General features: G+C 35.1%; 1 protein-coding gene across 4 annotated transcripts in view; it reads right to left on the reverse strand.

The window, feature by feature from the left end:
* The window catches only part of LOC127175356 (arginyl-tRNA--protein transferase 1), a 99242-nt gene extending 75460 nt beyond the window's left edge, over positions 1–23782 (reverse strand). For 2 of the 4 annotated variants that reach the window (XM_051126386.1, XM_051126385.1), the window contains exons 1-6: positions 23405–23782; positions 18458–18521; positions 17869–17931; positions 17629–17744; positions 15433–15630; positions 4990–5195 (exon numbers count right to left, since the gene is read on the reverse strand). In XM_051126386.1, the coding sequence (XP_050982343.1) occupies positions 4990–5195; positions 15433–15630; positions 17629–17744; positions 17869–17931; positions 18458–18521; positions 23405–23489 (732 nt within the window). In that variant the 5' untranslated portion in view covers positions 23490–23782. Of the gene's footprint in view, positions 1–4989; positions 5196–15432; positions 15631–17628; positions 17745–17868; positions 17932–18457; positions 18522–22805; positions 22955–23404 lie in introns of those variants that run through there. The other 2 variants (XM_051126384.1, XM_051126383.1) reach the window with 1 other exon arrangement.
* Between the last annotated feature and the right edge of the window lie 72 nt (positions 23783–23854).

The following is a 23854-nucleotide window of genomic DNA, read 5'->3' on the forward strand; positions in this document are numbered from 1 at the left end:
CATGAGGATGAGCATCAGAGGGTTAAAGAGAAAAATGACAGATTGTTTCCAAGAAACACGCCAAGATAAAGTTAATAGTACAGCACTGCAGGAGAACAGTGAGCATGGAACATCTTATGATTTGGAATGGAAACCTAATAAAAATAAATTGTACATGCAGTTTTCTTTACAGCACACGGGTGAATCTCATGAAACAGGTCAAGAGCATGTCCGGATTAACATGTTTCACCAAAATAAGAGGGATCATACAAAATGCATGTTATTTTTTCATTTAGTACTGACCTGAATAAGACATTTTACATAAAAGACGTTTACATATAGTCCGCTAGAGAAAATAATGGTTGAATTTCTAAAAAATAACCCCATTCAAAAGTGGACATATGTTTGATTCTTAATACTGTGTTGTTACCTGAATGATTCACAGAGTCCCTTGTCTGTCCTGAACAGTTAAACTGCCCACTGTTCTTCAGGTCCCACAAATTCTTGGGTTTTTCAGCATTTTTGTGTATTTGAACCCTTTCCAACAATGACCGTTTATTTTTGAGATCTCTCTTATGACACTGAGGACAACTGAGGGACTCGTATGCAACTATTACAGAAGGTTCAAACGCTCACTGATGCTTCGGAAGGCAACAGTGAGCGTTTTTTTTAATTTAGTACTTTTTTATTTATTTAGTACTGCCCTGCAGAAGCTACAGAAGATACTTACATGTTTCCCTGAAGACAAAATAAGACATAATTTTTCTCAAAATAAGACAATTTACCCTGATCTTCAAATTCAAAAAGTTTTCATCCCCCGGCACTTAATGCACCATTTTTCGTTAACATAACATTAAACTTAACATGCATTTTGTGTATGATCCCTATATATATATATATATATATATGTAACAATTTATATGTATATGATGTAACAATAGGCTGCTAAAATAAAATAAAAAGTATTATAATAATAATAAAAAAAAATAAAAATAATAAATCAGTACAGCCATTAATTTATACTGTAGTTTCAGGAGATTCACTCATACTTCTGCAAATTTGTTGTCAAATAAATAAATATAAACATATACATATACAAAAGTGGACCATATTCATTACATTACAACCTTTGTTTGCTTGGGTGAGATTCAGCACGAGTTCAGCATGAAAATATTAAGGATTATGTGTCTATAAAAGAGTGACTCTCATGAGAACATGCCCGTGTCATATTTCATCTTAAAATTAAAAAGAAAAACATTTATTTGGATTAACAAATTATGAATTACATGACCCAAATATGAATTACTTATGAATTATTAGAACCCAAATGACTAAAGATGACCTGGGCATGTTCTTGACAGGCTTTATGAGATTCTCTAATAATATCATGAACATAATCAACTGTGTAATGCAATTAGTTATACATTTTCTCAACAGACTTTAGAAGAATGTTACTGTGTCTCCAAAAATCTGTTAATCTGCACACTCCATTCATTGATGACGAACCACTTCCTAGTCCCCCATGTAATGCAAACTGTAGAGAAGACGATTACATATGACTTCCTGCGCTAATGATTAAACACAGACCTGCAGTGAATCCATCTCTGTATATAAGTGTCTCCTTACTGTATACGGTTACAAAGGAAACTTCCTGAATTTCTAGCTGCAGTTGAACTGGCTTTCATTATATCGCATTAGCGATCACAGTCAAACACAGGAAATTATGAAAAGCTATAATAACGATGACCAATACTCTAGGTTATGATAGAAATTTCAAAGAAAAAAATATTTTTAAAAAAATCTAGCCAGTAGCTATATATATACACAAATGAATGGGTGATTTGAAGTAGTCCAAAACATGAGGGCTGGCAGGTTAAGATGCATGACGCAAGTTTATTACAAAGAAACTCCATTGATTCTTATTAAAATAAACACATACATTTGCAAAATGCATGACTGTTAAAAGACAAAGCAACACTAAGCCTCATTCAGCTTGCTGTATAAGGGTGTAAAAGTCTGACATCAGTTTAAAAGCAAACTGTGTGGGATCAGTTGTTATGTTTGATTAGTAAAACTGAGCTTGACATCTAACAGGATCATCTGTGTTTGCACAAGGACAAACTGGCCTCAGAAGTGAGGCGGCAAATCAAAATGCAATCCTCCAAAAAAATATTTAATTGACCGGCGAAGCTGTTCCTAATTAAAGGACCTCTCACGGAGACGTTTTCATTGGACGAGGTGCTTACAGTTCACAAGTTCCCCAGAAGAGCATGACTGAGAGATTTAGCTTCGATTTTATTGTATTTGGCCCTCACTGAGCATCTCTTATTATTGCTGGGCCAAGTTAATGAAGGTATTTGCGACTTTTGTTTCAGATAAACATAAATAGAGTCTTTTAATCTGCAGGGCGATTCTCTTGAGATGCAGACATTTGATTAAGTGTGTGAGGAGTAACCAAGATAAAGAGAGCGAAGCGCTGTCAAAACAGCTCAGAGATTTCAAATTACGCAGGGGGTGAAAGAGGGCAGAGGCAAATTTTACAAACAGGGACTTGACAAGATATTCAATGTGGGGATAAGTTATAATGTGCCTCTACTGCCCTCTGCAGGTGTAGTTGGGTGATAATTAATCCCGAGAAGACAAAGTTATACTTTAAAGAACATTAAAAGTAATGTTCTGGGTTCAATACAAGTTAACCTAGAGCAAAAGCATTTGTCGTGCAATAATGTTTTTTAAAAACATAAAAAAATGCAACATTAAATTACATTAAAGTTTGGAGTCTGCAAGATTTTTTAAATGTTTTTGAAAGAAGTCTTTTATGCAGCAAATGGATCATATGGGTCATATTGTGAAATATTATTACAGTTTAAAATGACTGATTTGTACACTACCAGTCAAAAGTATTTGAACAGTAAGATTTTTAATGTTTTAAAAGAAGTCTCTTTTGCTCACCAAGCCTGCATTTATTTGATCCTAAGTACAGCAAAAACTGTAAAATTTTGCAATATTTGTTGAACTGTTTTCTATTTAAATATATTTTAAAATGTAATTTATTTCTGTGATCAAAGCTGAATTTTCAGAATCATTACTCCAGTCTTCAGTGTCACATGATCCTTCAGAAATCATTCTAATATGCTGATTTGCTGTTCAAGAAACATTTTTTATTGTTATCAAAATTAAAAACAGCAGAGTACATTTTTTCAGGATGCTCTGATGAATAGAAAGATCAAAAGATCAGAATTTATTTGAAATAAAAAGCTTTTGTAATATTATACACTACACCATTCAAAAGCTAGGATGCAAAAAATTCTACTCGGCTGTTTGACATAATAATAAAAATAATAAAATAGATCATGTGGCTCAGTTTCAAAAAAAAAAAAAAAAAATCACAGGAATAAATTACATTTTAAAATATATTCAAATAGAAAACACTTATTTTAAATAGTAAAAATATTTCAAAAATGTTACTGTTTCTGCTGTGCTTTGGATCAAATAAATGCAGGCTTGGTGAGCAGAAGAGACTTCTTAAAAAAAAAAAAAAAAAAAACAAACATTAAAAACTTTTGACTGGTAGTGTATGCAAATATATTATAAAACGTCATTTGTATTTGTGATGCAAAGCTGCATTTTCAGCATCATTACTCCAGTGTATAATGTCAAATGATCTTTCATAAATCATTCAAAAACTAAAATAATAAACTCACTAGACAACAAATAATAAAGCTCACTAAATTTGTATGTGTAAAGTTATATCCAAGTTTTGCATACTATGAAATTAAAAGCAGAGAGGGGGAATATCAGTCAATTACATCTTCATTTCAAAAGTCTTGGAATATAAGATTAAAATGATTTGGAGTATTTTTATTTAGTCTTTTCTAAATATTTAATTTATTCATTATATGGAAAAGCACTGCTCAGACCTCCTTTTGTGTGTCATGAAAGAAAAAAAAAAAAAAAAAAAAAAAAAAAAATCTGCGTTTTTCATTTTCGGATAAACTATTCTTTCAATATTTACTGAACCCGAAACACTCATTTAATGAACTCAACCTCAAAATCCCCAGATGTAAAATGTGCCAAGGTCTTCTTAAAGTAATCTTTTCCCTGTCAAACAATGAGTGATTCACTTACAGTGTGCTGTCTATTATAAAACACACTCCACACGTGTCTGATTGGCTGTATGTAAACATCTCATTAGGCTGGGTGTCTCTGAGGTCCCTCTCCGAAGGCTTAACGGCCCCACAACTGAGATTTACAAAAATGAGCCCTAACGCCCCCCCATTTCACAAGTGATAAAATAAAGTCTGGAAAGGAAACGTGTGATACCCCACACACTGCTTTAAACGCATCCGTTTTCATTATCCAGAGAGATAAGTGGGAACAAATAGACTAACATCAAACTACACTCTGACGGTTCAGATTTCAACACAAGGGTCTGTCACGCAAATTACATTTTTGAATAAATAAACGCACAAAGTGTTTATATGTGAAAGTTCATGATGAAACAAAAGAGTCTGTGTACACAAGAGCTGCTTTCAGTCCTTTCCATGAAGACTGAGGGTTTTTATCATGTATTGTTCAAGGTAGGTGAACCACTAACCTTGTTCAGATGACGGTGACATTGCCATCCACTTAAGATAATTGAATGACATATTGAAGTCAATCAAATCAATCCAGTCGAAAAGCTAATTGAGGGATGAACCGGCCCAGTGCCGTCTCCAGGGACAATGACGTTTGGGGCATAAGATGGCCTTTCAAACAGACTTGCTTAGAAAGCAAAAACATTGGCTGTTTACCCATGCTGACTTCACCCAAGCAATCGCAGCAAAAGCAGGAGAGGACTGTTTGTGAAAAGAACAGCTTGGAATATTTACCCAGGATACTTAAATCGCTGTGGGTGATAGTTACACCTTCGATCGGTCAGTTTAGTTTGGTGCATCCTCTCTTGCTTTAGCCTGTGTCAGTTACTTGACCTCAAAGAAGAATTACATACAGACAAAGTTGATGTGTTACCTCTAAACGGTGCAGAGGGTCGTTGGGTAAGGACTCTGTAATGAATTCCTCCAATGATTTGGGTTGATTAGGTGAAGATTTTGGGGCGGGATTAACAGAGGAAGACACTGCTTCTTGCTGCTTCTGTTGCTCCTTTTGAAGTCGTCTCTCTTTCCTGATGTCCTTAGCTTTCCGACACTGAGGCCTGTTGGGATCAGCTCCCTTACCTAGAATTAAGACAACAATGAAACACTTGAGTCAAAAGTTTACATACACCTTGCAAAATCTGCAAGTTGTTAATTATTTTACCAAAATAAGAGAGATTATACAAAATGCATGTCATTTTTTATTTAGTACTGACGTGAATAAGATATTTCACATAAAAGACATTTACATACAGTCTACAAGAGAAAATAATAGTTGAATTTATAAAAATTATCCCTTTTAAAAGTTTACATCCCCTTGATTCTTGTTTGTCCTGAACTGTTAAACTGTCTGCTGTTCTTTAGAAAAATTCTTGAGGTCCCAGAAATTCTTTGATTTTTCAGCATTTTTATGTATTTGAACGCTTTCCAACAATGACTGTATGATTTTGAGGTCCATCTTTTCACACTGAGGACAACTGAGGGACTCATGTTCAACTATTGCCCAAGGTTCAAACGCTCACTGATGTTTCAGAAGGAAACATGATGCATTAAGAGATGGGGGGTGAAAACCTTTTGAATTTGAAGATCAGGGTAAATTAACTTATTTTGTCTTCTGGGAAACATGCAAGTATCTTCTGTAGCTTCTAAAGGGCAGTACTTTAAGTAATTTAGGCAAAATAAGAAAATTTCATTCTGTTCCAAAGTTTACACCCCCCGGCTCTTAATGCATTGTTTTTCCTTCTGCAGCATCAATGAGCATTTGAACCTTCTATAATAGTTGCATATGAGTCCCTCAGTTGTCCTCAGTGTGAAAAGACAGATCTCAAAATCATACGGTCATTGTTGGAAAGGGTTCAAATACACAAAAAAGCTGAAAAACCAAAGAATTTGTGGGACCTGAAGGATTGTTCTGAAGAACAGCGGGCAGTTTAACTGTTCAGGACAAGCAAGGGACTCATGAACAACTATCACTAAACAAAAAAAACAAAACACAGTTACCTGGATCATTCAGGTAACAAAACAGTATTAAGAATCAAGCGTATGTAAACTTTTAAAAAGGGTCATTTTTATAAATTCAATTGTTATTTTCTTTTGTGGACTATATGTAAACATCTTTTATGTGAAATATCATATTCAGGTCAGTACTAAATAAAAAATAACATTTGTATGATCCCTCTTATTTTTTGTAACAATGTACATTTTGCAGATTCTGCAAGGTATACGTAAACTTTTGACCTCAAATGTATTTAGAGTTTATGAAATCACCAACTGACAGTACAAACATTAGTGCATTGTCCTGACATCAAGCAATTACACTAATGTTCAAAAATTCGAGGTCAATAAGATTTTTTTCATGTTTTTGAAAGAAGTGTCTTATTCTCGCCAAGGCTGCATGTATTTTTTACAAAAATAGAGTAAAAACAGGAATATTGTGAAATATTATTACAATTTACAATAACTGTTTTCCATTTACATATATTGTGAAATGTAACTTATTCCTGTGATGCAAAGCTGAATTTTCAGCATAATTACTCCAGTCTTCATTGTCACATGATCCTTCTGAACTCATTCTAATATGCTGATTTGTTTGCCATGATACATTTGTTTTTGTTATTCTTTGAACAGAAAGTTCTAAAGAACTTTTGAAATTTGAAGCAAAATCTTTTGTAACATTATAATATAAACAAGGGCAGCTAACAAAATTCTACAAAGGAAATAGGAGAAAAGTTTTTCAACTTATGATACAGTATTTGCACTTTATTTTTATGTGACTCATTTCTGAATGACACAGCAAATTGGAGGTGGAGAACTGATTTCATCCATGATGAACTTACTGGATGGTGTCAAATGGGTGTTTTTACAACTTTTTAAACTTGCAAATTAACAGGGTTCATTTTGATTTCATATTGACTTGGTTAGTTATATGTGGCATGTGTAATTGTAATTTTTAAGAACACATGCCCACAGCAGAGGCACACCCTGAGTCTAAAATATGTCAAATAAACAGCTCAACACAGTGGAAAACTTGACATCTCCAAAAAGAGCAGAGGAAAACCAGCAGCAGGAGTCTAAAAAACCTGCGGGCCGGGATGCCCATCTGAAACAAAACTAAGCGTCCATTTACACACTACCACATAAAGTATAGAGGTAGAGGAGCGAAGACTACAGGAGAGGTATAATCAATAACAGGTCTCGAGCACATCCCACATTTGGAGCCGTTTTGCTGGGTGTGAGAGCATGTTTCCGTAAGTGGCTCGCGGGCACGTTCGCTAACGGTAGGAGAGCGTGATTCTTCGAGCGAGTTACGAGCACGATGTGTGCGCTCCAATGAGTCGACTAGTTTGCATTAGTAAGCGCAGGGCCGGGTCCTCCCGTTTAGATGGAAGTCATTTTCGCTCCTCTGACATCATGACATCATCGCAGCTGTAAAACAACAAGGGCTCTGTTTGTTGACTCCCGCTGCTTTTGCGAGGATTGTTCAGGCCGCTCGCAGGTTTAAATGAAAGTGTCAAGATGGTTGTTCATTTGCCCTGAAGGCAACCGAAGGAGGTGGTAATCCCAGATCGAGAACGACAGGCAGGGCTGGTCAGGAAAAGGGGGGACGGAGAGGGTCACTGCATCAGTTACTGTTTCAGAGTGTGCAGCGGCCACGGCCCTGGCTGTCGGCCATCCATTTACTATTGAGAAAAGATTAGAGAGCGGGCTATATGGTGTACAGTAATGGTGTAATGCTGAGCTAACGCTTGGACACACTCCAGTCATTAACTTTATCTCTGACAACTGTCAAGCACCTCAAAATGTCTGTTATATTCTGAAACATATAGTGTAATTAAATTTTTAAAGAATAATTTGAGTGGTGCAAAACTTTCTGCTTTGATTTTAGGATGCTTGCCTGGGTATTGCAATGCATTTGCTAAAGTTTCTGGAACTAGAAGGCAATTTTGCACTGATTAGCTGGCAATTATGAAAACAGACACACATATTTGACACCAGAAGTGCAAAATGATATGTTTCACATCCTGTTCTAGCGGTCAGCAACAAACCCGATTCAACTGTTGGACTGTGCAAGCTAAACAGTTTATGTGTGATAATGCATTCTGAACTTTGGCAGTATGTATCTGTGTATAGAGTACAATAACCTGCTCACTCCCTCTCTCACTCTCTAACCCTCCCTCAATCTCCCTGGACCGACGCCAGCCCCTCGGAGTGCTCCCGGCATCCCATGTCAACAGTTTACACGCCGACATCCTGTTTGGAGCAATAAGGAAAGCAGGGCCATTTCCTGCCTGTCCCTGTGCCAGCCGCCGCCGAGCGTCAGCCAGCCTGCCTGCCTGCCATCAACCCGTCCGAGATACAAGGAGCAAAGCTAAGTGCATCTCATAAAACCTGTCAGAAGCATATAAATCAAATAAAAAGTAATTACAATAAGGAATCAGATATTTACAAAAAGAAAGGGAAGTCTATTTTAACATTTTTTTGGCTTTGTGATGATCATCATTATTGACATTTTTTTTGCAATTACAGCAAAAATAAATAAATAAATAAAAATAAAAATAAAATGTATTATTATTATAAAATTTACATTTAAAATTAATTTAAGTAAGGTCAGTAAAACAAATACTCCCATGATAAACACTTCACAATTTAAATTTAAAGTAGGATTTATTTTATTTTATTTTATTTTTTTCCAATCAAGGGTATATAAAATTGATCAAAAGAGACAGTAAAAATATTAATATCAATAATAATATTAGTAATGTTGTATAATGTTAAAAATCTAATAAATGCTGTTCTTCTGAACTTTCTATTGATCAAAAAATGTATCATGGTTTCTACAAAAACTCTATTATATTTCATTATAACAATGAAAGTTAATTTTAATTTCTTTTTTTTTTTTATTAAAGGAAAATGAGTTTAATTGTCATTAAAGTCCTAAAGAATATGACTTGGACAGGTTCTAGACTGTTCTGGACAAGTTTCAAGAGATTCACCCATGAACAACTCAAGAACAGTGTTTACTTACTTACTTTAACTTAATACTACAATAAACTCTAGACGTCTTAGAAGTGCAGCATTAACCGGATACGACGTGTTAGTTACACTTGCAACACAAAGCGCATATTTAGACCAGCTTTAAAAAGCACACTGATAACAGAATATTTACACTTTCCTCAAATAAATCTGGCCTTTACACGCTTCGCATGAGATGTGGGACCTCCTACAGGACCTCCGAGCGCTGCTCTGCGACTTCCTCCGACAAAGAGCCAGAGTCATTGAGACAATTAGGCCTTTCTTAACATTCATTCTTCCCTCTTTTCCTGTTAATACCTCCAGTTGACTTAGAGGAGGGAATGTTTCCGGCCAGGGTTGTAAATACGGTAAAGGGATGATAGAGATGTTGAATGGCTTCGCTCCAAACTAGCGTAAACACGAGTGAGAGAGCTAGAGCAGACGGCTGGGCCGGATCCAGGACAAAGACAGCCTGCGTTCTGTTGCGTGCACTGTTTAACTGAACGCTGAGTAGATCAGAGCTGGTGTGCTGCTGCATGGTGAGAATACAGTAGTGTATCATATGAATGCATCTGCACACTACTCAACTCAAGCACACATCAAGAAACCCCTTGACACGGCTGACAGGGGTTCGTGGTTTCTAGTACAAACACTATGGATTTTTAATCACCTGTCACTTTATCACTTTCCACCCGGTTACAACAGTGTTATGTTAATGACGCAATTGCAATTCAGCTCACTTAAAAATATTAGTACAGCACTTTTTTTCAGAACACATCTGATTCCAAAAACAGCTTTACAAAAAAATACACCTTATAATCAAGGCAAATAAAGCAAGAAAAATCTTTTTAAAGAGAGAGTTCAACATGTATGACACCAAAATTAAGATATTTGGAAGAATGTTTGGAGTCCAAACAACTTTGGACCTCACAGACTTTCACTGTATGGACAAAAAAACAAAACAAAACAAAAAAAAAAAACAACACACAGATACACTTTACACAGATACACAGACATGCATACAGTTTTGGATGACGGATTAGTTAATGATCTAACATCCTTTTAAAATCTTTAGGTAGACAAGAATAAAACCTTGGGAGGAACCAGATCCAAGATCAGAATGGGATATTAAAATCAATAAATCAAAAATAAATAAATAAATAAAATAAAATAATAAATAAAAAATATATATTAATTAACTTTTTTTGTTGGTATGTACATACCCTACCAGTCAACAGTTTTTGAACTGCAAGATTTTTTTTTTTATGTTTTTAAAGAAGTCTCTTCTGCTCACCAAGCCTGCATTTATTTTATCCATAATACAGCAAAAACAGTAAAATTTTGAAATATTTTTACTATTTAAAATAACTGTTTTCTATATGAATACATTTTAAAATGTAATTTATTCCTGTGATTTCAAAGCTGAATTTTAGCATCATTACTCCAATCACATGATTCTTTAGAAATAGTTCTAATATTCTGATTTGCTTCTCAAAAACTATTTATTATTATTATTATTATGTTGAAAACAGCTGAGTAGTTTTTTTTGAGGTTTCAGAAGGACAGCACTTATCTGAAATCGAATCTTTTGTAACATAAATGTCTTTATCATCACTTTTGACCGATTTAAAGAATCCTTACTAAATAAAAGTATTAATTTCTATAATTTCTTTAAAAAAAATATTATACTGAATCCATGCTTTTGAATGGTATAGTGTATAATGTTACAAAAAAAAGCTTTTTAAAATTTTAATTTTAAATAAATGCTGATCTTTGGATCTTTCTATTTATCATAGAATCCTGAAAAAAATTAATCAACGGTTTTAAATACTGATAATACTTACAATTAAAAATGCTTCTTGAACAGCAAATCAGCATATTATAATGATTTCTGAAGGATCATATGACACTGAAGACTGGAGTAATGATGCTGAAAATTTAGCTTTAAATCACAAGAATAAATTACAAAAAATATATTCAAATAGAAAGCAGTTATTTTAAATAGTAAAAATATTTCACAATTTTTGCTGTACTTTGGATCAAATAAATGTAAGCTTGGTGAGCAGAAGAGACTTTAAACAAAACATTAAAAATCTTACTGTTCAAAACCTTTTGACTGGTAGTGTAAATATACACAATTATATATATATATATAATTATTTAATTATTAATTTTTTTATTCTTATTATTATTACCATTATTATTATTATTATTTTGCATATATTTATACTGTATAGTAATTCATAATTAGATTTATAATAATTTATAATCATCATAAAATTTATATGGTAACACTTAAAGCCTTTATGTATAAAGCATTATTTGTCATGTACGAATGAAGAGTGAGAATGAGAGTGTAGAGAGAGTGCTGGATATTCACTCCCCCAACTACAATCCCTGCCAAACCTGAGACTCAAACCCGCAACCTTTGGGTTACAAGTCCGACTCTCTAACCATTAGAGAGAGAATCGAACCCAGGTCAACTGCAGCTATGCTCACCACTATACCACCAACACAGGCAAGTATTATAATGTATTAGAACTGTGGTTACAATTATTTGTGAAATCATACAATGCATTATAAGGTGCGGTACAACATATAAAAACTACTTTTATAACGCATTACACATAAAGGCTTTAAGTAAAGCAAATATTACAAACATACTATTGAATCAAGCGTAAACACAGCCCAGACTGTTTATTGACTAATTAATGGGTCACGGTCAAACGCTGACCTATAAACACTGAATATTTTCCCGTTTGACTAGAAACACTGACCGGATTGTACTGAGGTCACACAGACCTTTAGCAATAAACACGTGCTGTTGCGAGCAGGCCGTTGTGTGCAAGGGAGAGATAAACTCTGACAGATCTGTTCCTGCGGAAGACACATTCTCCCTCTCTAGCAGTTAACAGTTCGTAAAAAGTCCAGAACTGCCTTTCCTTGAGGACTCATGGACGCACACATACAGTTGTGCACGCTAATGTACACGCAGCACAAAGTCAAAGACACATTCCTTCAGATGCAAGCACTCATGCTGACACACACACACACACACACACACACACACACACACACACACACACACACACACACACACACACACACACACACACTCCCTGAGGGGACAGTGGAAGGTATATTTGCTGTGCGGGGATGAGTCAGGGCCAGGTGAATTAGAGCTGGCACACTTCTTTATGAGAGGAAAACATATGGAAAGAGGAATAGTGGGGCGTGGAAAAGAGAAACACTTTTACTACCCGGACCAGCCTTAACTGGCACAGTCAACACACAAGGCTGAAGCACTGAGTAAACATGAAATCAAAATCTAGTTTTGCAACACATTCCTGGTCTTTCAGTGCAAGTCCTAAGCAACCACTTAATACAGTCTGCAGATTCTGGCAGGGTCATTAAAAAAATCTAGTTTTAATTTCTTTCTTTGTTTCTCATTAACATGAATTATTAGTGGAGGTCTAAGCCTGTTCACATGTAGTCGCTCCATTACCTTCAGCTCAAATGTCTAGAGAAACCATTCGCAGATTGTGTTGTTTATAACCAGAGTGTTAACCTCCTGTGTGGAATCAGTCATTTAGCTCCGTCTGCGTCAACACTAACAACAGACATAACTCAGACGTAAAGATGGTCATAAAGCACGCTGCGATAAATTTGTCACCAGGTGGTTTCTGTTTGGAGATGGAGAGTGCGAGAGTTTTCTCCTCCTTTTGGGAGCCTCTATAAATCCTTCCTATTTCCGGACCAGTTCTGTGGGGGTGCTCATTCCAGGGGCCTGTAGATGTATGGGACTTTTAATTTGTCTATAACTCATATTCAAAGATGTATGGTCCTTGCGCCTCAAGTCTACAGGGAATTTATTATACGTTTGTGCTCAAAGCAAGATACTTCTTAGATGCTTCTAAACACATATTCTATCCAAATTTCATTTCGCTAAAGGGTGAAATTTTGTTTGATGTGAAAAGTTATGTTTTCAGGAATGACTATCTTGCACAGGTAATGTGACTGGATGAAAATAAAAAATATATATATAAAAAAAAAAAAAAAAAAAAAAAAATCAATATCCCTAAAGGAGATACAACATTTATTTCTGAACACATGCTGCCCTCTGGTGTTCGTCAGAGGAACATCTTTCTGTTGCAAGTCTGGTTAGGAATTAACAAATGGTTCCTATTCAGAGCTGGTTCTATTTTTCAACCCAGATGATTTTTATAATATTCTGTTCCCTAAACGTAGTGGTTCCTAACCAGGGAGCTGGAGCCCACCTAGGTGCCTTAGAAAACTTAAAAGGAGGCCTCAAACGATTTGAAATAAAACAAAACAAGCATTAAAATAAGCAAAACTATAAGTAAATTTGAAGAATCAAAGTTCCAACTGTCTAGAAAAAGCTGGATAAATTAAGTCTAATTTTCAGTGTGATTTCTAGACTTGAATATAATCTCCATCTGCATTTTATCATGAATATACAAAATCAGACCAAGCTCTATAACATTCTAATCAGGTAGAAATTTTAAAAAAAAAATCAAAAAGATTTAAAAACTACTGTCTTAAAGGAGAAGTCCACTTCCAAAACAAATATTCACATATAATGTACTCACCCCCTTGTCATCCAAGATGTTCATGTCTTTCTTTCTTCAGTCGTAAAGAAATTATGTTTTTTGAGGAAAACGTTTCAGCATTTTTCTTCATATAATGGACTGATATGGTGCCCCAATTTTGAACTTCCAAAATGCAGTTTAAATGTGGTTTATTCAATGCTTCAAACAATCCTAAATGCAGTTGTAAACAATCCCAGCCAAGGAAGAAGGGTCTTATCTAGCGAAACGATTGGTTATTTTCATTTTAAAAAAATGCAATTTAAATACTTTTTAATCTCAAATGCTCTTCTTGCCTTTCTCTCCCTGAACTCAAGACAACTCAAACTGTATTCTGGTTCAAGACAGTTAGGTAAACTCCAATCGTATTTTCTCCCTCGACTTCAAAAATCATCCTACATTGCTCCAGAATTACCAACACAGTCTTTGCAAAGTGAACATGCAAAGAAGATCAAACACCCTTTAACAAAAAAGCTAAAACAGGGATATAGGACGATTTCAAAGTTGAGGGAGAACATGAGATGGGAGTTTTTCAACATACCCTAACTGTCATGAACCGGAACATAAAACAGTCCAGGCGGAGTAAGACAAGATGAGCATTTGGCATTAAAAAGTATATATATTGTATTATTTTTATTAAAATACCCAATCGTTACGCTAGATAAGACCCTTCTTTCTCGGCTGTGACCGTTTACAACCGCATTTGGGATCGTTTGAAGCTGCATTTAAACTGCATTCTGAAAGTTCAAACTCGGGGCACCACATCAGATGCTGAAATGTTTTCCTCAAAAAACATAATTTCTTTATGACTGAAGAAAGAAAGACATGAACATCTTGGATGACAAGAGCGTGAGTAAATTATTTGTAAATTGTTGTTCTGGATTTGACTTCTGCTTTAACGGTTCATAAGACTCTGAATCAGTCTATAGATCAATGTACTATAATTTTCTGACAAGGTTTACATTGCTGCAACTGATTGTACAACACCAAGGCCAAAGACCTTTAGCATGCAAGAAATGTGAGTTGTCAGTCTGAACTGAATGTAATGAGAAAGACAAAATGGGAAATGCAAAATAAGTAAATAAGTAAGACAACTTCACATATCTTTCTGTTGTGAGGACCACTGGTTGCACACAACACCAATGGCTTTCCAGTGTAGAATGATTGATAAAATAATTATTTTTTAAGAATTGGTCAGGAATACTCAAAAATCTTCTCAAACATATTAGTTATTGGTGAATCAGTCTAATGACTCACTCACTGACTGAACCAATCAAACTCACAAAGAACAAATGTGACCCTGGAAATTGAGATTTATATCTCATCTGAAAGCTGAATAAATAAGCTTCTCATTGATGTATGGTTTATTAGGATAGGATATATTTGGCGGAGATACAACTATTTGAAAATCTGGAATCTGAGGGTGCAAAAAAAAAAAAGAATCAAAATATTGAGAAAATTGCCGTTAAAGTTGTCCAAATAAAGTTCTTAGCCAATGCATATTACCAATCGAAAATTAAGTTGATATATTTACTGTAGGAAACTTACAAAACAAATTTTTATGGAACATGATCTTTACTTAATATCCTAATGAACTATCCCTTTAAAGTTCACGAGACTTTAATACTGTATATATAATATGCAAGTATAGATAAGTATAACCACTGACATGTTAAAGATGCACATTTTATGAGACTGACCTGGTTTAGGGGTAGCACTGGGGGTTTTCTCTGCTGGGACGGGCGCTGCGTCTTCTCTGGGCGTTGTTGGTGCAGTTGAGTTGGTGGTGTCTGTGTCTGAGCTGGTGGTGATGTCCTGTACTTCACTGTGGTCTATTTTCAGAGGTTCTTGAGAAGGTGGTTGAATACCTTCTTCATGCACAGAGTCCATGGGCTCTCCTAGAGGATCAACATATGAACATATAACCACATTCACAATGCCTCTGATGCAGTCTACCACAGAGAATCACTCAACTCGCACTTCTACTTGGGACCATCAAATTATGCAAGCCATTTAAAAAGGAAACCAGAATTGGGTGCATTACATACACACAGGTTTTACAATGTATGTCTAAATGGTGTGAAATGGTCTTGACGGCAAAGATGCTCTAGTTGCAAGTACAATTTTACTTTTTCCCTAACAAAATTGGTCATACACAACACCGCACAAAAAAAAAAAACATGCACGGAAAACACAAAACATGGACAAGAAGATAGAAGGAGAAGAAAACTGCAAAATACGGGTGAGATATTACAAGATGCCTGGATGACAGGAAGGGCGTCTGGTTAATGTCTGGCCTACAGCACAGAAAGCGCACCTGACAAAAACGACTGGGTTTTTCCTGCAGCTAAAGCCACTGTCCTCTGAAGTATGGAAGAGAGAGGCTTTAGACGACCTTTGATATCTTCTAACAAACCTGGACGGCAAACCAAATCAGACCAGACCACAAGATATAAGAAACAGACAGAGGCTATACCTGTAGAAAACACTGGTTTGGGGATGCAACTCTTCTTATATTGGCTTAAAATAGGATTGGACAATGTACTGAACTGTATATAAGCAGATATAATTTGCCACCATTTTAAAATTATGCAACACAGGCAGCAAAGGCAGCATTAGAGTTGGTAAGTTTAATTCCCTCAATTAATTAAATTCTGTCAATTTCAAAGAATTGATTCTAAACTCTGATTCAGTGATTTGATTGTGTCTTCACTCAGAAAGATGTTTTTTTATTTTAATATACTTTAAAATATAATTTAGTTCGTTGATGCGAAACTGAATTTTCATCAGCCATTACTCCTGTATTAAGTTTCACATGATCTTTCAGAAATCATTCTAATATGCTGATTTATTATTAGAATTATTTATGTCAGCAACAGTTGTGCTGCCTAATATTTTTTTGGAACCTGTGATACTTTTTTCAGGATGCTTTGAAGAATAAAAAGTTAAAGAACAGCATTTATTCAAAATATAAATTTTTTCTAACAATATAAGTCATTGCTATCACTTTTTATCAATTTAACATCTTTGCTGAATAAAATTATTAATTTCTTTCTAATTTCCCCAAACTTTTGAACGGTAGTGTATATTGTTTCTATTTCTATTGTTTAGGGTTTTTTAACCCTTTATTGAAAGAATCCTGAAAATGAAAAATTACTGTTTCCAGCACTGATAATAAGTCAGCATATTAGAATGATTTCTGAAAAATCATATGACTGGAATAAAGATGCTGAAAATTCAGCTTTGATCACAGGAATAAATTAGATTTGAATGTATATAAAAACAGAAAAATATTTTACATCGTAATAATATTTCTGTATTTTTGATCAAATGAACACAGCCTTGATGAACATAAAAACTTATTTAAAAAAAAAAAAACCATTAAAAATCCTAATGATTCCAAACTTCTGAATGGGAGTGTACACTAAAATGTTTCAGCAAAATATATTTGTACTGCATGTATATATTGTCATCTCGTATATATACACACCATAAATAAATATGATTAAATACTGCCGTACTCTTTTTGAATCCGTTTTAAATGCTGAAATTATGAATTCTCTACTGGAAAAATAAATCATCATTTCAAGAGTTAATTAACTTAACTTACGATAAATACTTAACCCAAAGCTGAACCCAAAAATGTATTGGTCAGCTCAAGCTCAAGGGTAAATAATGTGGCCTCTTCGGTTTGTGGAAAGCATGCAAATCACACATTATGCTATTTTCTGTCAATGATACAAAGTAATGAAGAGGTTTTTCAAATTAGTTCATGAAACACAGACAAAATAAACATTAAACATAGCACCCAGCTTCATGAGACCTGTGTGTGGATCATGACATTTCTATGAATGTTGGGACCACCGGCAGCCTTATATCCAGTAAATGGTGCTCACCTTCATGTCCCTCATCTTGCTTCTCTACTGGCATCTCTCCTTTGGAGAGGAACCTGTTCACCTTCTTCAAGGTCTTTTTGTGAGTCTTCGATGGATGGAAGTTCAAAGCATGGCACCTCCATAAAACAAGTACAACAAGTACAATATTAATATATAAGGAAAGTGAAAAGACACATAACATATTTGACATGTTACTTCCAACTAATTGCACATAGTCAAAAAAACATTTGGTTTGTTTACCTGATGGTGTACTGTGGGCAGCATGTCTTATTCATAATAGGCTTGTAAACATATTTGCCACTTCTAAAAAAAGAAAATGAAAAAAGATCAATTTAATTTAAATAGAAAATAATTTAGGCATACACACCAATAACTAATGATTAAATATAAAATAATTTAACATTTTCTAAAAATTGTACACTTGTTGGCTTTATTCTGTGATAGTCATTGAAAATGTTCAGTTTTCTTGCTGAATATATCCTGCTTGACTCAAACAGATCACATCATATCCAGAAAAATGCTCTAAGATGCGGTTTCACGTTGACTTGAATAACTTCATCCTCAAGAAACTCAGGCAGTGTGCCTGTGAAATGCACGAAAACCCATTTGTCTTGTAAGAGGTCTGTGAGACACCTCAGGGAGTGTGTCTGAATCGGTCACTGTGTTAAGCTCATTACACTGACCAGACTACTGCATTCTGTCCATGTATAATAGTGTTTCCTGCAAAGACTATGCAAGGAAATCTATTTATGTGGTATATGATTTAAAGTCATAAGACTATACTATAAAAGACGTAGTTCAGAGGTCAGGCAATAAAATGCATCAGCACCTTCTCCAGCCTCTGTCGATGAGATCTTGGTAGTCCTGGACTGTCATAGTGTGGGACCACATGCCTAGAGAGAGAACGACAGCATTTAGAACATACAACACAAACTTATCAGGATAAGCCTCTTAAATAAAGACATGTACGATCGCTTGAACACTTAAGAAGCTGTGCGTGCATGTAGGTACAACCACAATCGGAGGGCATTTGATGCCAGTGTTATATCCATGTGCACTGTAGATATGAGACACAGTGAGCCTCAAATGGACCGCTGTCATCTCTGAGACATGCTCTTCAGAAAAGGAAATGTTTCCTTTGACGTCATGGGGAATTAAGCTCCCACACAAGGACATGTACAGGACATCAGTCCTCAGAGATTTGAGAATCCTCTCAGTTTTTTGGCTGAGATGTCTTGTTATCTAGATTGAGCTATAATGCATTTAATGTAAACACTAAGGAGATCTTAGACACACAGAATTCCAGATTAAAGACACTGTCACTAACTTGTGGACTAAAAACACAAATATTAAAACTGTGCAATACTGACGAGACTTTTTATTAAAGATGCATGTGAGTGACTGGTATACATTTGTCAACTCAGATTACAGAAAAGAGGTGATGGTAAAAAAAGTAAATCCGAAAGTAAAAACTTTTTTTTTATACATCTATTTAAAAATGTAAAAATCTGGAATCTAATTTAAAAAAAAATAAATAAATAAATCAAAATATTGAGAAATTTGCCTTTGAAAGTTGTCCAAATTAAGTTCTTAGAAATGTGTATTACTAATTAAAAATTAAGTTTTTATATATTTACAGTAGAAAATTGACAAAATATCTTCATGGAACATGATCTTCACTTAATATCCTAATGATTTTGACATAAAAGAAAAATTAATCATTTTGACCAATGGACTACAATTGCACACATATACCCGTGCTACTTTTGTGGTCTAGGGTCACATATGGTGATTTTGATCAGGATTTTTAAGTGGGAATTTTAGGGAAATATTTTGCAATTTTTTTAATCTATTTTATTCTATTTCAATCTATTTTTATTTTGTGATCCATTTTAGTTGTGGCTTAAGGCATAAAACACTTCAATAAAGAATTTTCTAAAAAACATTATGAAGAGAATTTCTTTCTATAAATGCATCTGCTAAATGCAAATGTAAAATTAACAAAAAACAAATTAATTACATTTAAAAAAGTTCTAAAATCCAGGCCAGGAAAAAGCAAGCGCTCCCTTTCAAGCTCTACATGCCCGACCAACAGTTCACAGAGCAAAAACAAACAGACGATTCAGTGGAACAGAACACGGCACAATCCAGAAAGACCCATTAAGTGTCATCAGTCAGACCACCACAACAAAAGAGGCTTGTTTTTACCTGACTTATCATACATTAATCTAGCTGATACAAGGCACCTGTTTTTCTCAACACAATAGTCCCTGATTTGGTTTGAGGCACAAAAACAAGTCAGAAACAAGGCCTAAAAAGATTACAAAGGTGAGTAATCATTTTGAACACAATGCATGATTTCCTCATCAAAAAAAGCATCACTGGCAAACAGTTCAGTTCAGGCCGCGACCACACCATACAACAGTCAGTCTGTGCCATGAAAAAAACAGAGCTCAGTACCCAAACCACATCCTGTGCTAGTTAACCTGAAGTCTGATTTATTACTGCGCTGACTATTACTGTGCTAAAACACACCATCTGAATGCTCAACTCAAAATAATAATCAAGTAAACTGCTCAGTTCATTTTCTTATTAAAACATTCAAACACAGCCTGACAATGCAAGCATTTTACTCACATTTGCAACAAAAAATGATGTGTGCAAACCATAAAACGTATTTAGAGGCATAAGAAAAAAAAAAGAAATCTTAATTATCATTTGAATTAGTCCTAATGTGGGGACGTAAAAAAAACGGAATCACGACAGAGCCTAATGTGATTATTTCACTTTTAAAAAATGATTTAATTACATAAACAAATGTGCTGCACATTTTAGAGCTGAAGTTCACACTTTCAGAGCAGTTTGCAATCAATGCACACTTCAAATTTAATATGACTGTTTACTTTAAGCAAACGGCTGCAGGAGTACATAATGTATCTGCCTCATTTTTATGAATGAGCAGACAGCAAACAGTAAAGCATAGACATTTCAAAATAAGAGTCTAATTCATGTCTGTTTATGATTAAAAGTCGCACATTATTAAATATTTTTTCTGGGTTAATATTATTATTTCGGTTGCTAAATAAACAGTATCTAACATTTAATAAACTTAAATTCTAATAAATGTCTCCTTGTATTCATTGCACCAAAAGGTTTTCAATGCATTCCTACATTTTGGATGGCTCTGTGCCATCTTCGGGTTAAGCATTAGCCTGGTAAAATGCAACCTCACTGACATTCGATTGAAGAGTGATAAAGTCAAACGTTTATGACAAGTGGTTAGTATACCTTGCATAAAAAAAGTTACGCACAGCTTTACACACAACTTTAGTTCAGTACAAATAAGAGACAAAATTGTATTGTTTAAAGATGAAATTAAAATTGACCCAATTTACTATCTCAGACTTACTGTTCATGATGTGCATTAGTGCATATTACTCAAAAAAAAGTTTAAGAAGGGGAATATGCATCAATGAATGCACTACTGCCAAGTCCAAGATGCAAGTGCATTAATGTCTTTGACTTATTGTGAATGACTTATTGAGTTCATACTCAAACTCAAAGAAAAGTCTTCATATTTTTTAATTAGCTTGCTCCACCTCTTAAACTTCAACATCATTAACCTCTCTTTTATTTCAACACTTCAGCTTTATGGCATGCAACATCCAGTTAACACAAAGAAATTTGCACGTAATAAATAAGGGTCCTGTCCAACATTATGTCTCATTGAACATACAGTTTCAACTAGAAATGCATCAAATGCTCATGCTGATTTTAAAAGGTTCAAGTACTTGCTTTCACTTTGAAATACTTTGGCAATCAATCAAACTATTCTCCTACATGGCAGGATTGAAATGGGCCATGGTATCAGTTAACGGTGGAGCCCCCAAAGATATGAGTCACTGAGACCATCATAATAATCAAAGCATGCTGCTAATCAAACGTCCCTGAATAGTCCCATCATGATAGATTCCAGCCATCAGAGGCACGCTTGCTTCTTCCGGTCTTCCACATTATGTGGCACGGAGCAGATTACCAGGGTCAGGCATCTCCAGCACGTTCATTCATAGACAAGCTTGCCCACTATTTATACCTAACTTTCCCACGATTACAACACTGCAGCCTCGCAATCCTTGTTCATCTGCTTACGGCGCCACTTTTAGCACCATTCGTACAGTTGCGTACTGTAAACATTAGCATCATCATCACTATAAATGTGAATCAAGAAACATTTTGATGGCTGTAGTAAAAAAAGTGAGAGCAAAAACCACTTATTTCCATGACCTAGACCACAAAGCTTTTGTTTGTGCTTATTGGGAAATACAAAAATTGACCAGACTTCTGTCTAAAATGTAATATAGTAACTCTAGAGTACAAGGGTTTCCAAACTGCAAGCAGGGGCTACCAGGGAGACAAAGTGAAAATGTAAAAATAAATAACTTCATAAATAAAATAAGAAAATATTTTAAAAGATTAAACAGGACTAAATAAATTATCCAAAATTCTATTAAAATACATAAGTAAATATATAGAAGCCTGTACATTTTAAGATGGCCGGTCCCTCATACAAGGATATTAATATTTGGGGGTCTGTGGCATGTAGAAGATTGCACGTGTATTACTTAAACTCATATAAACCTGTATTTGATTGCCTAAATTGTATCAAATAGACATTTATTATGATTATGAATGCAATGTTAGAGCACACACAGTTCCTGTGAAGATCTGGACTGTTAAACCCACTGCAAAAGCTGGACATGAGGATACTGGTCCAGACAGGGATGAACAAACATGACCAGGCCTCTGCTATTTCATCAAATCAAGAAATCATCTACATCATGTATGTTTTTAAAAATATTTCTTTGAAGTTGCAAACTGACTCAATTCAATGAGAGGAAACATTTGGCTGACAGCTCACAAGGTCTGCTATCCACCAGACAGATCCACCATCATGCTGTTTTTAAAGGATTACACAATGAAATACTGTAAGCGACCCATCTGGAACTATATAACTAAAACTTTAATATTATTAAGCGTCTCAACATTTGACAATTCATGCTCACCAACCGTTGAACGCTAGTCAAAACAAACTGACCAAACCCGGCTTCCCTAAACTGTTCTGTCAGTTCGCTGAATATTTACCACCAGCCATCGGTAACACATTAACGTCCACTTACCGTGTGAGAAATTGCCGTTTTCATGTTTACAATAACCGCAGCGATAGCCGTCATCTCCCCCGAAATACTCCACTATACTGTATGATCCACCCGCTGCCATTTCCACGCTCTCTCAGCTGCACCCAGAAACATATCAACCAATCCTACTATTGCGAAGGCCTGATTTATGAATATTAATTACGCTGCATGACGTTCGCCCAGTGCGCTTCTCTGATTGGTCTGACGTACTAAAACCCTGCCGATAGTGGGTGGACGCTAGAAATCTAGCACAAGTATTAATATTAATGAGGTTATGTGATTGGACGTTCCAAAAGGGCAAGGAAGCAACGTCCAGAACACACTTAATATTAATGAACGTTTCGCCGTATTGGATTCTAGCGCTACATGACCTACTCCTGGAAGCAGAGATCTACTGTATATTTCCTGTTGCGGTAAAAGCCCCCCCAAAAAGCAATAAAATATTTATGATTCAAAACTATGTTTTTGAAGGTTTATAAAATACTGTAACTTGCCTTGTTCATATTCATAAAAAATGTACACGAAAGTGAAAAAGGTTTTTGTGTGTTATAATTTATTTCATACCTTGCAGCTTCACTTACCGTATGAAGCTTTACCTCCTACATTTCCACAGTAGCCACAGCGATATCCACACTTTACACCTTTGATCTCCACTATGGAGTACATTTCCAAAGGGATCCGTCTTGCTGACGTCTACAGTATATGCCATGCAAAACTATGACTCTGTTGTAATAAACAGATACACTGTAAATCCCCTTCTTCGACAACGTTGGCAGGTTGTTTATGCGCATTCAAAACATCAGGCAACACGCAGGCTGATGCAAAGTGTGATTCACATTTGTGTGTGTTGTGAGTTAAACTAAAATCATATAAATGAAAAACTAAATATTAGTAACTAAAAGACCGAAAACGCCGTGATACGACAGCTCTACAAAGTAAGTGTGTTCGAAGGATGAATGATTTCATAGCCACTAGAGGGCAGTGCATGCACTGTTGTGAAAAATATTACAACTTTATTCAAAAATTAGAGA

Source organism: Labeo rohita, chromosome 13 (genome assembly GCF_022985175.1).
Source record: "Labeo rohita strain BAU-BD-2019 chromosome 13, IGBB_LRoh.1.0, whole genome shotgun sequence".
NCBI classification, from domain to species: Eukaryota; Metazoa; Chordata; class Actinopteri; order Cypriniformes; family Cyprinidae; genus Labeo; species Labeo rohita.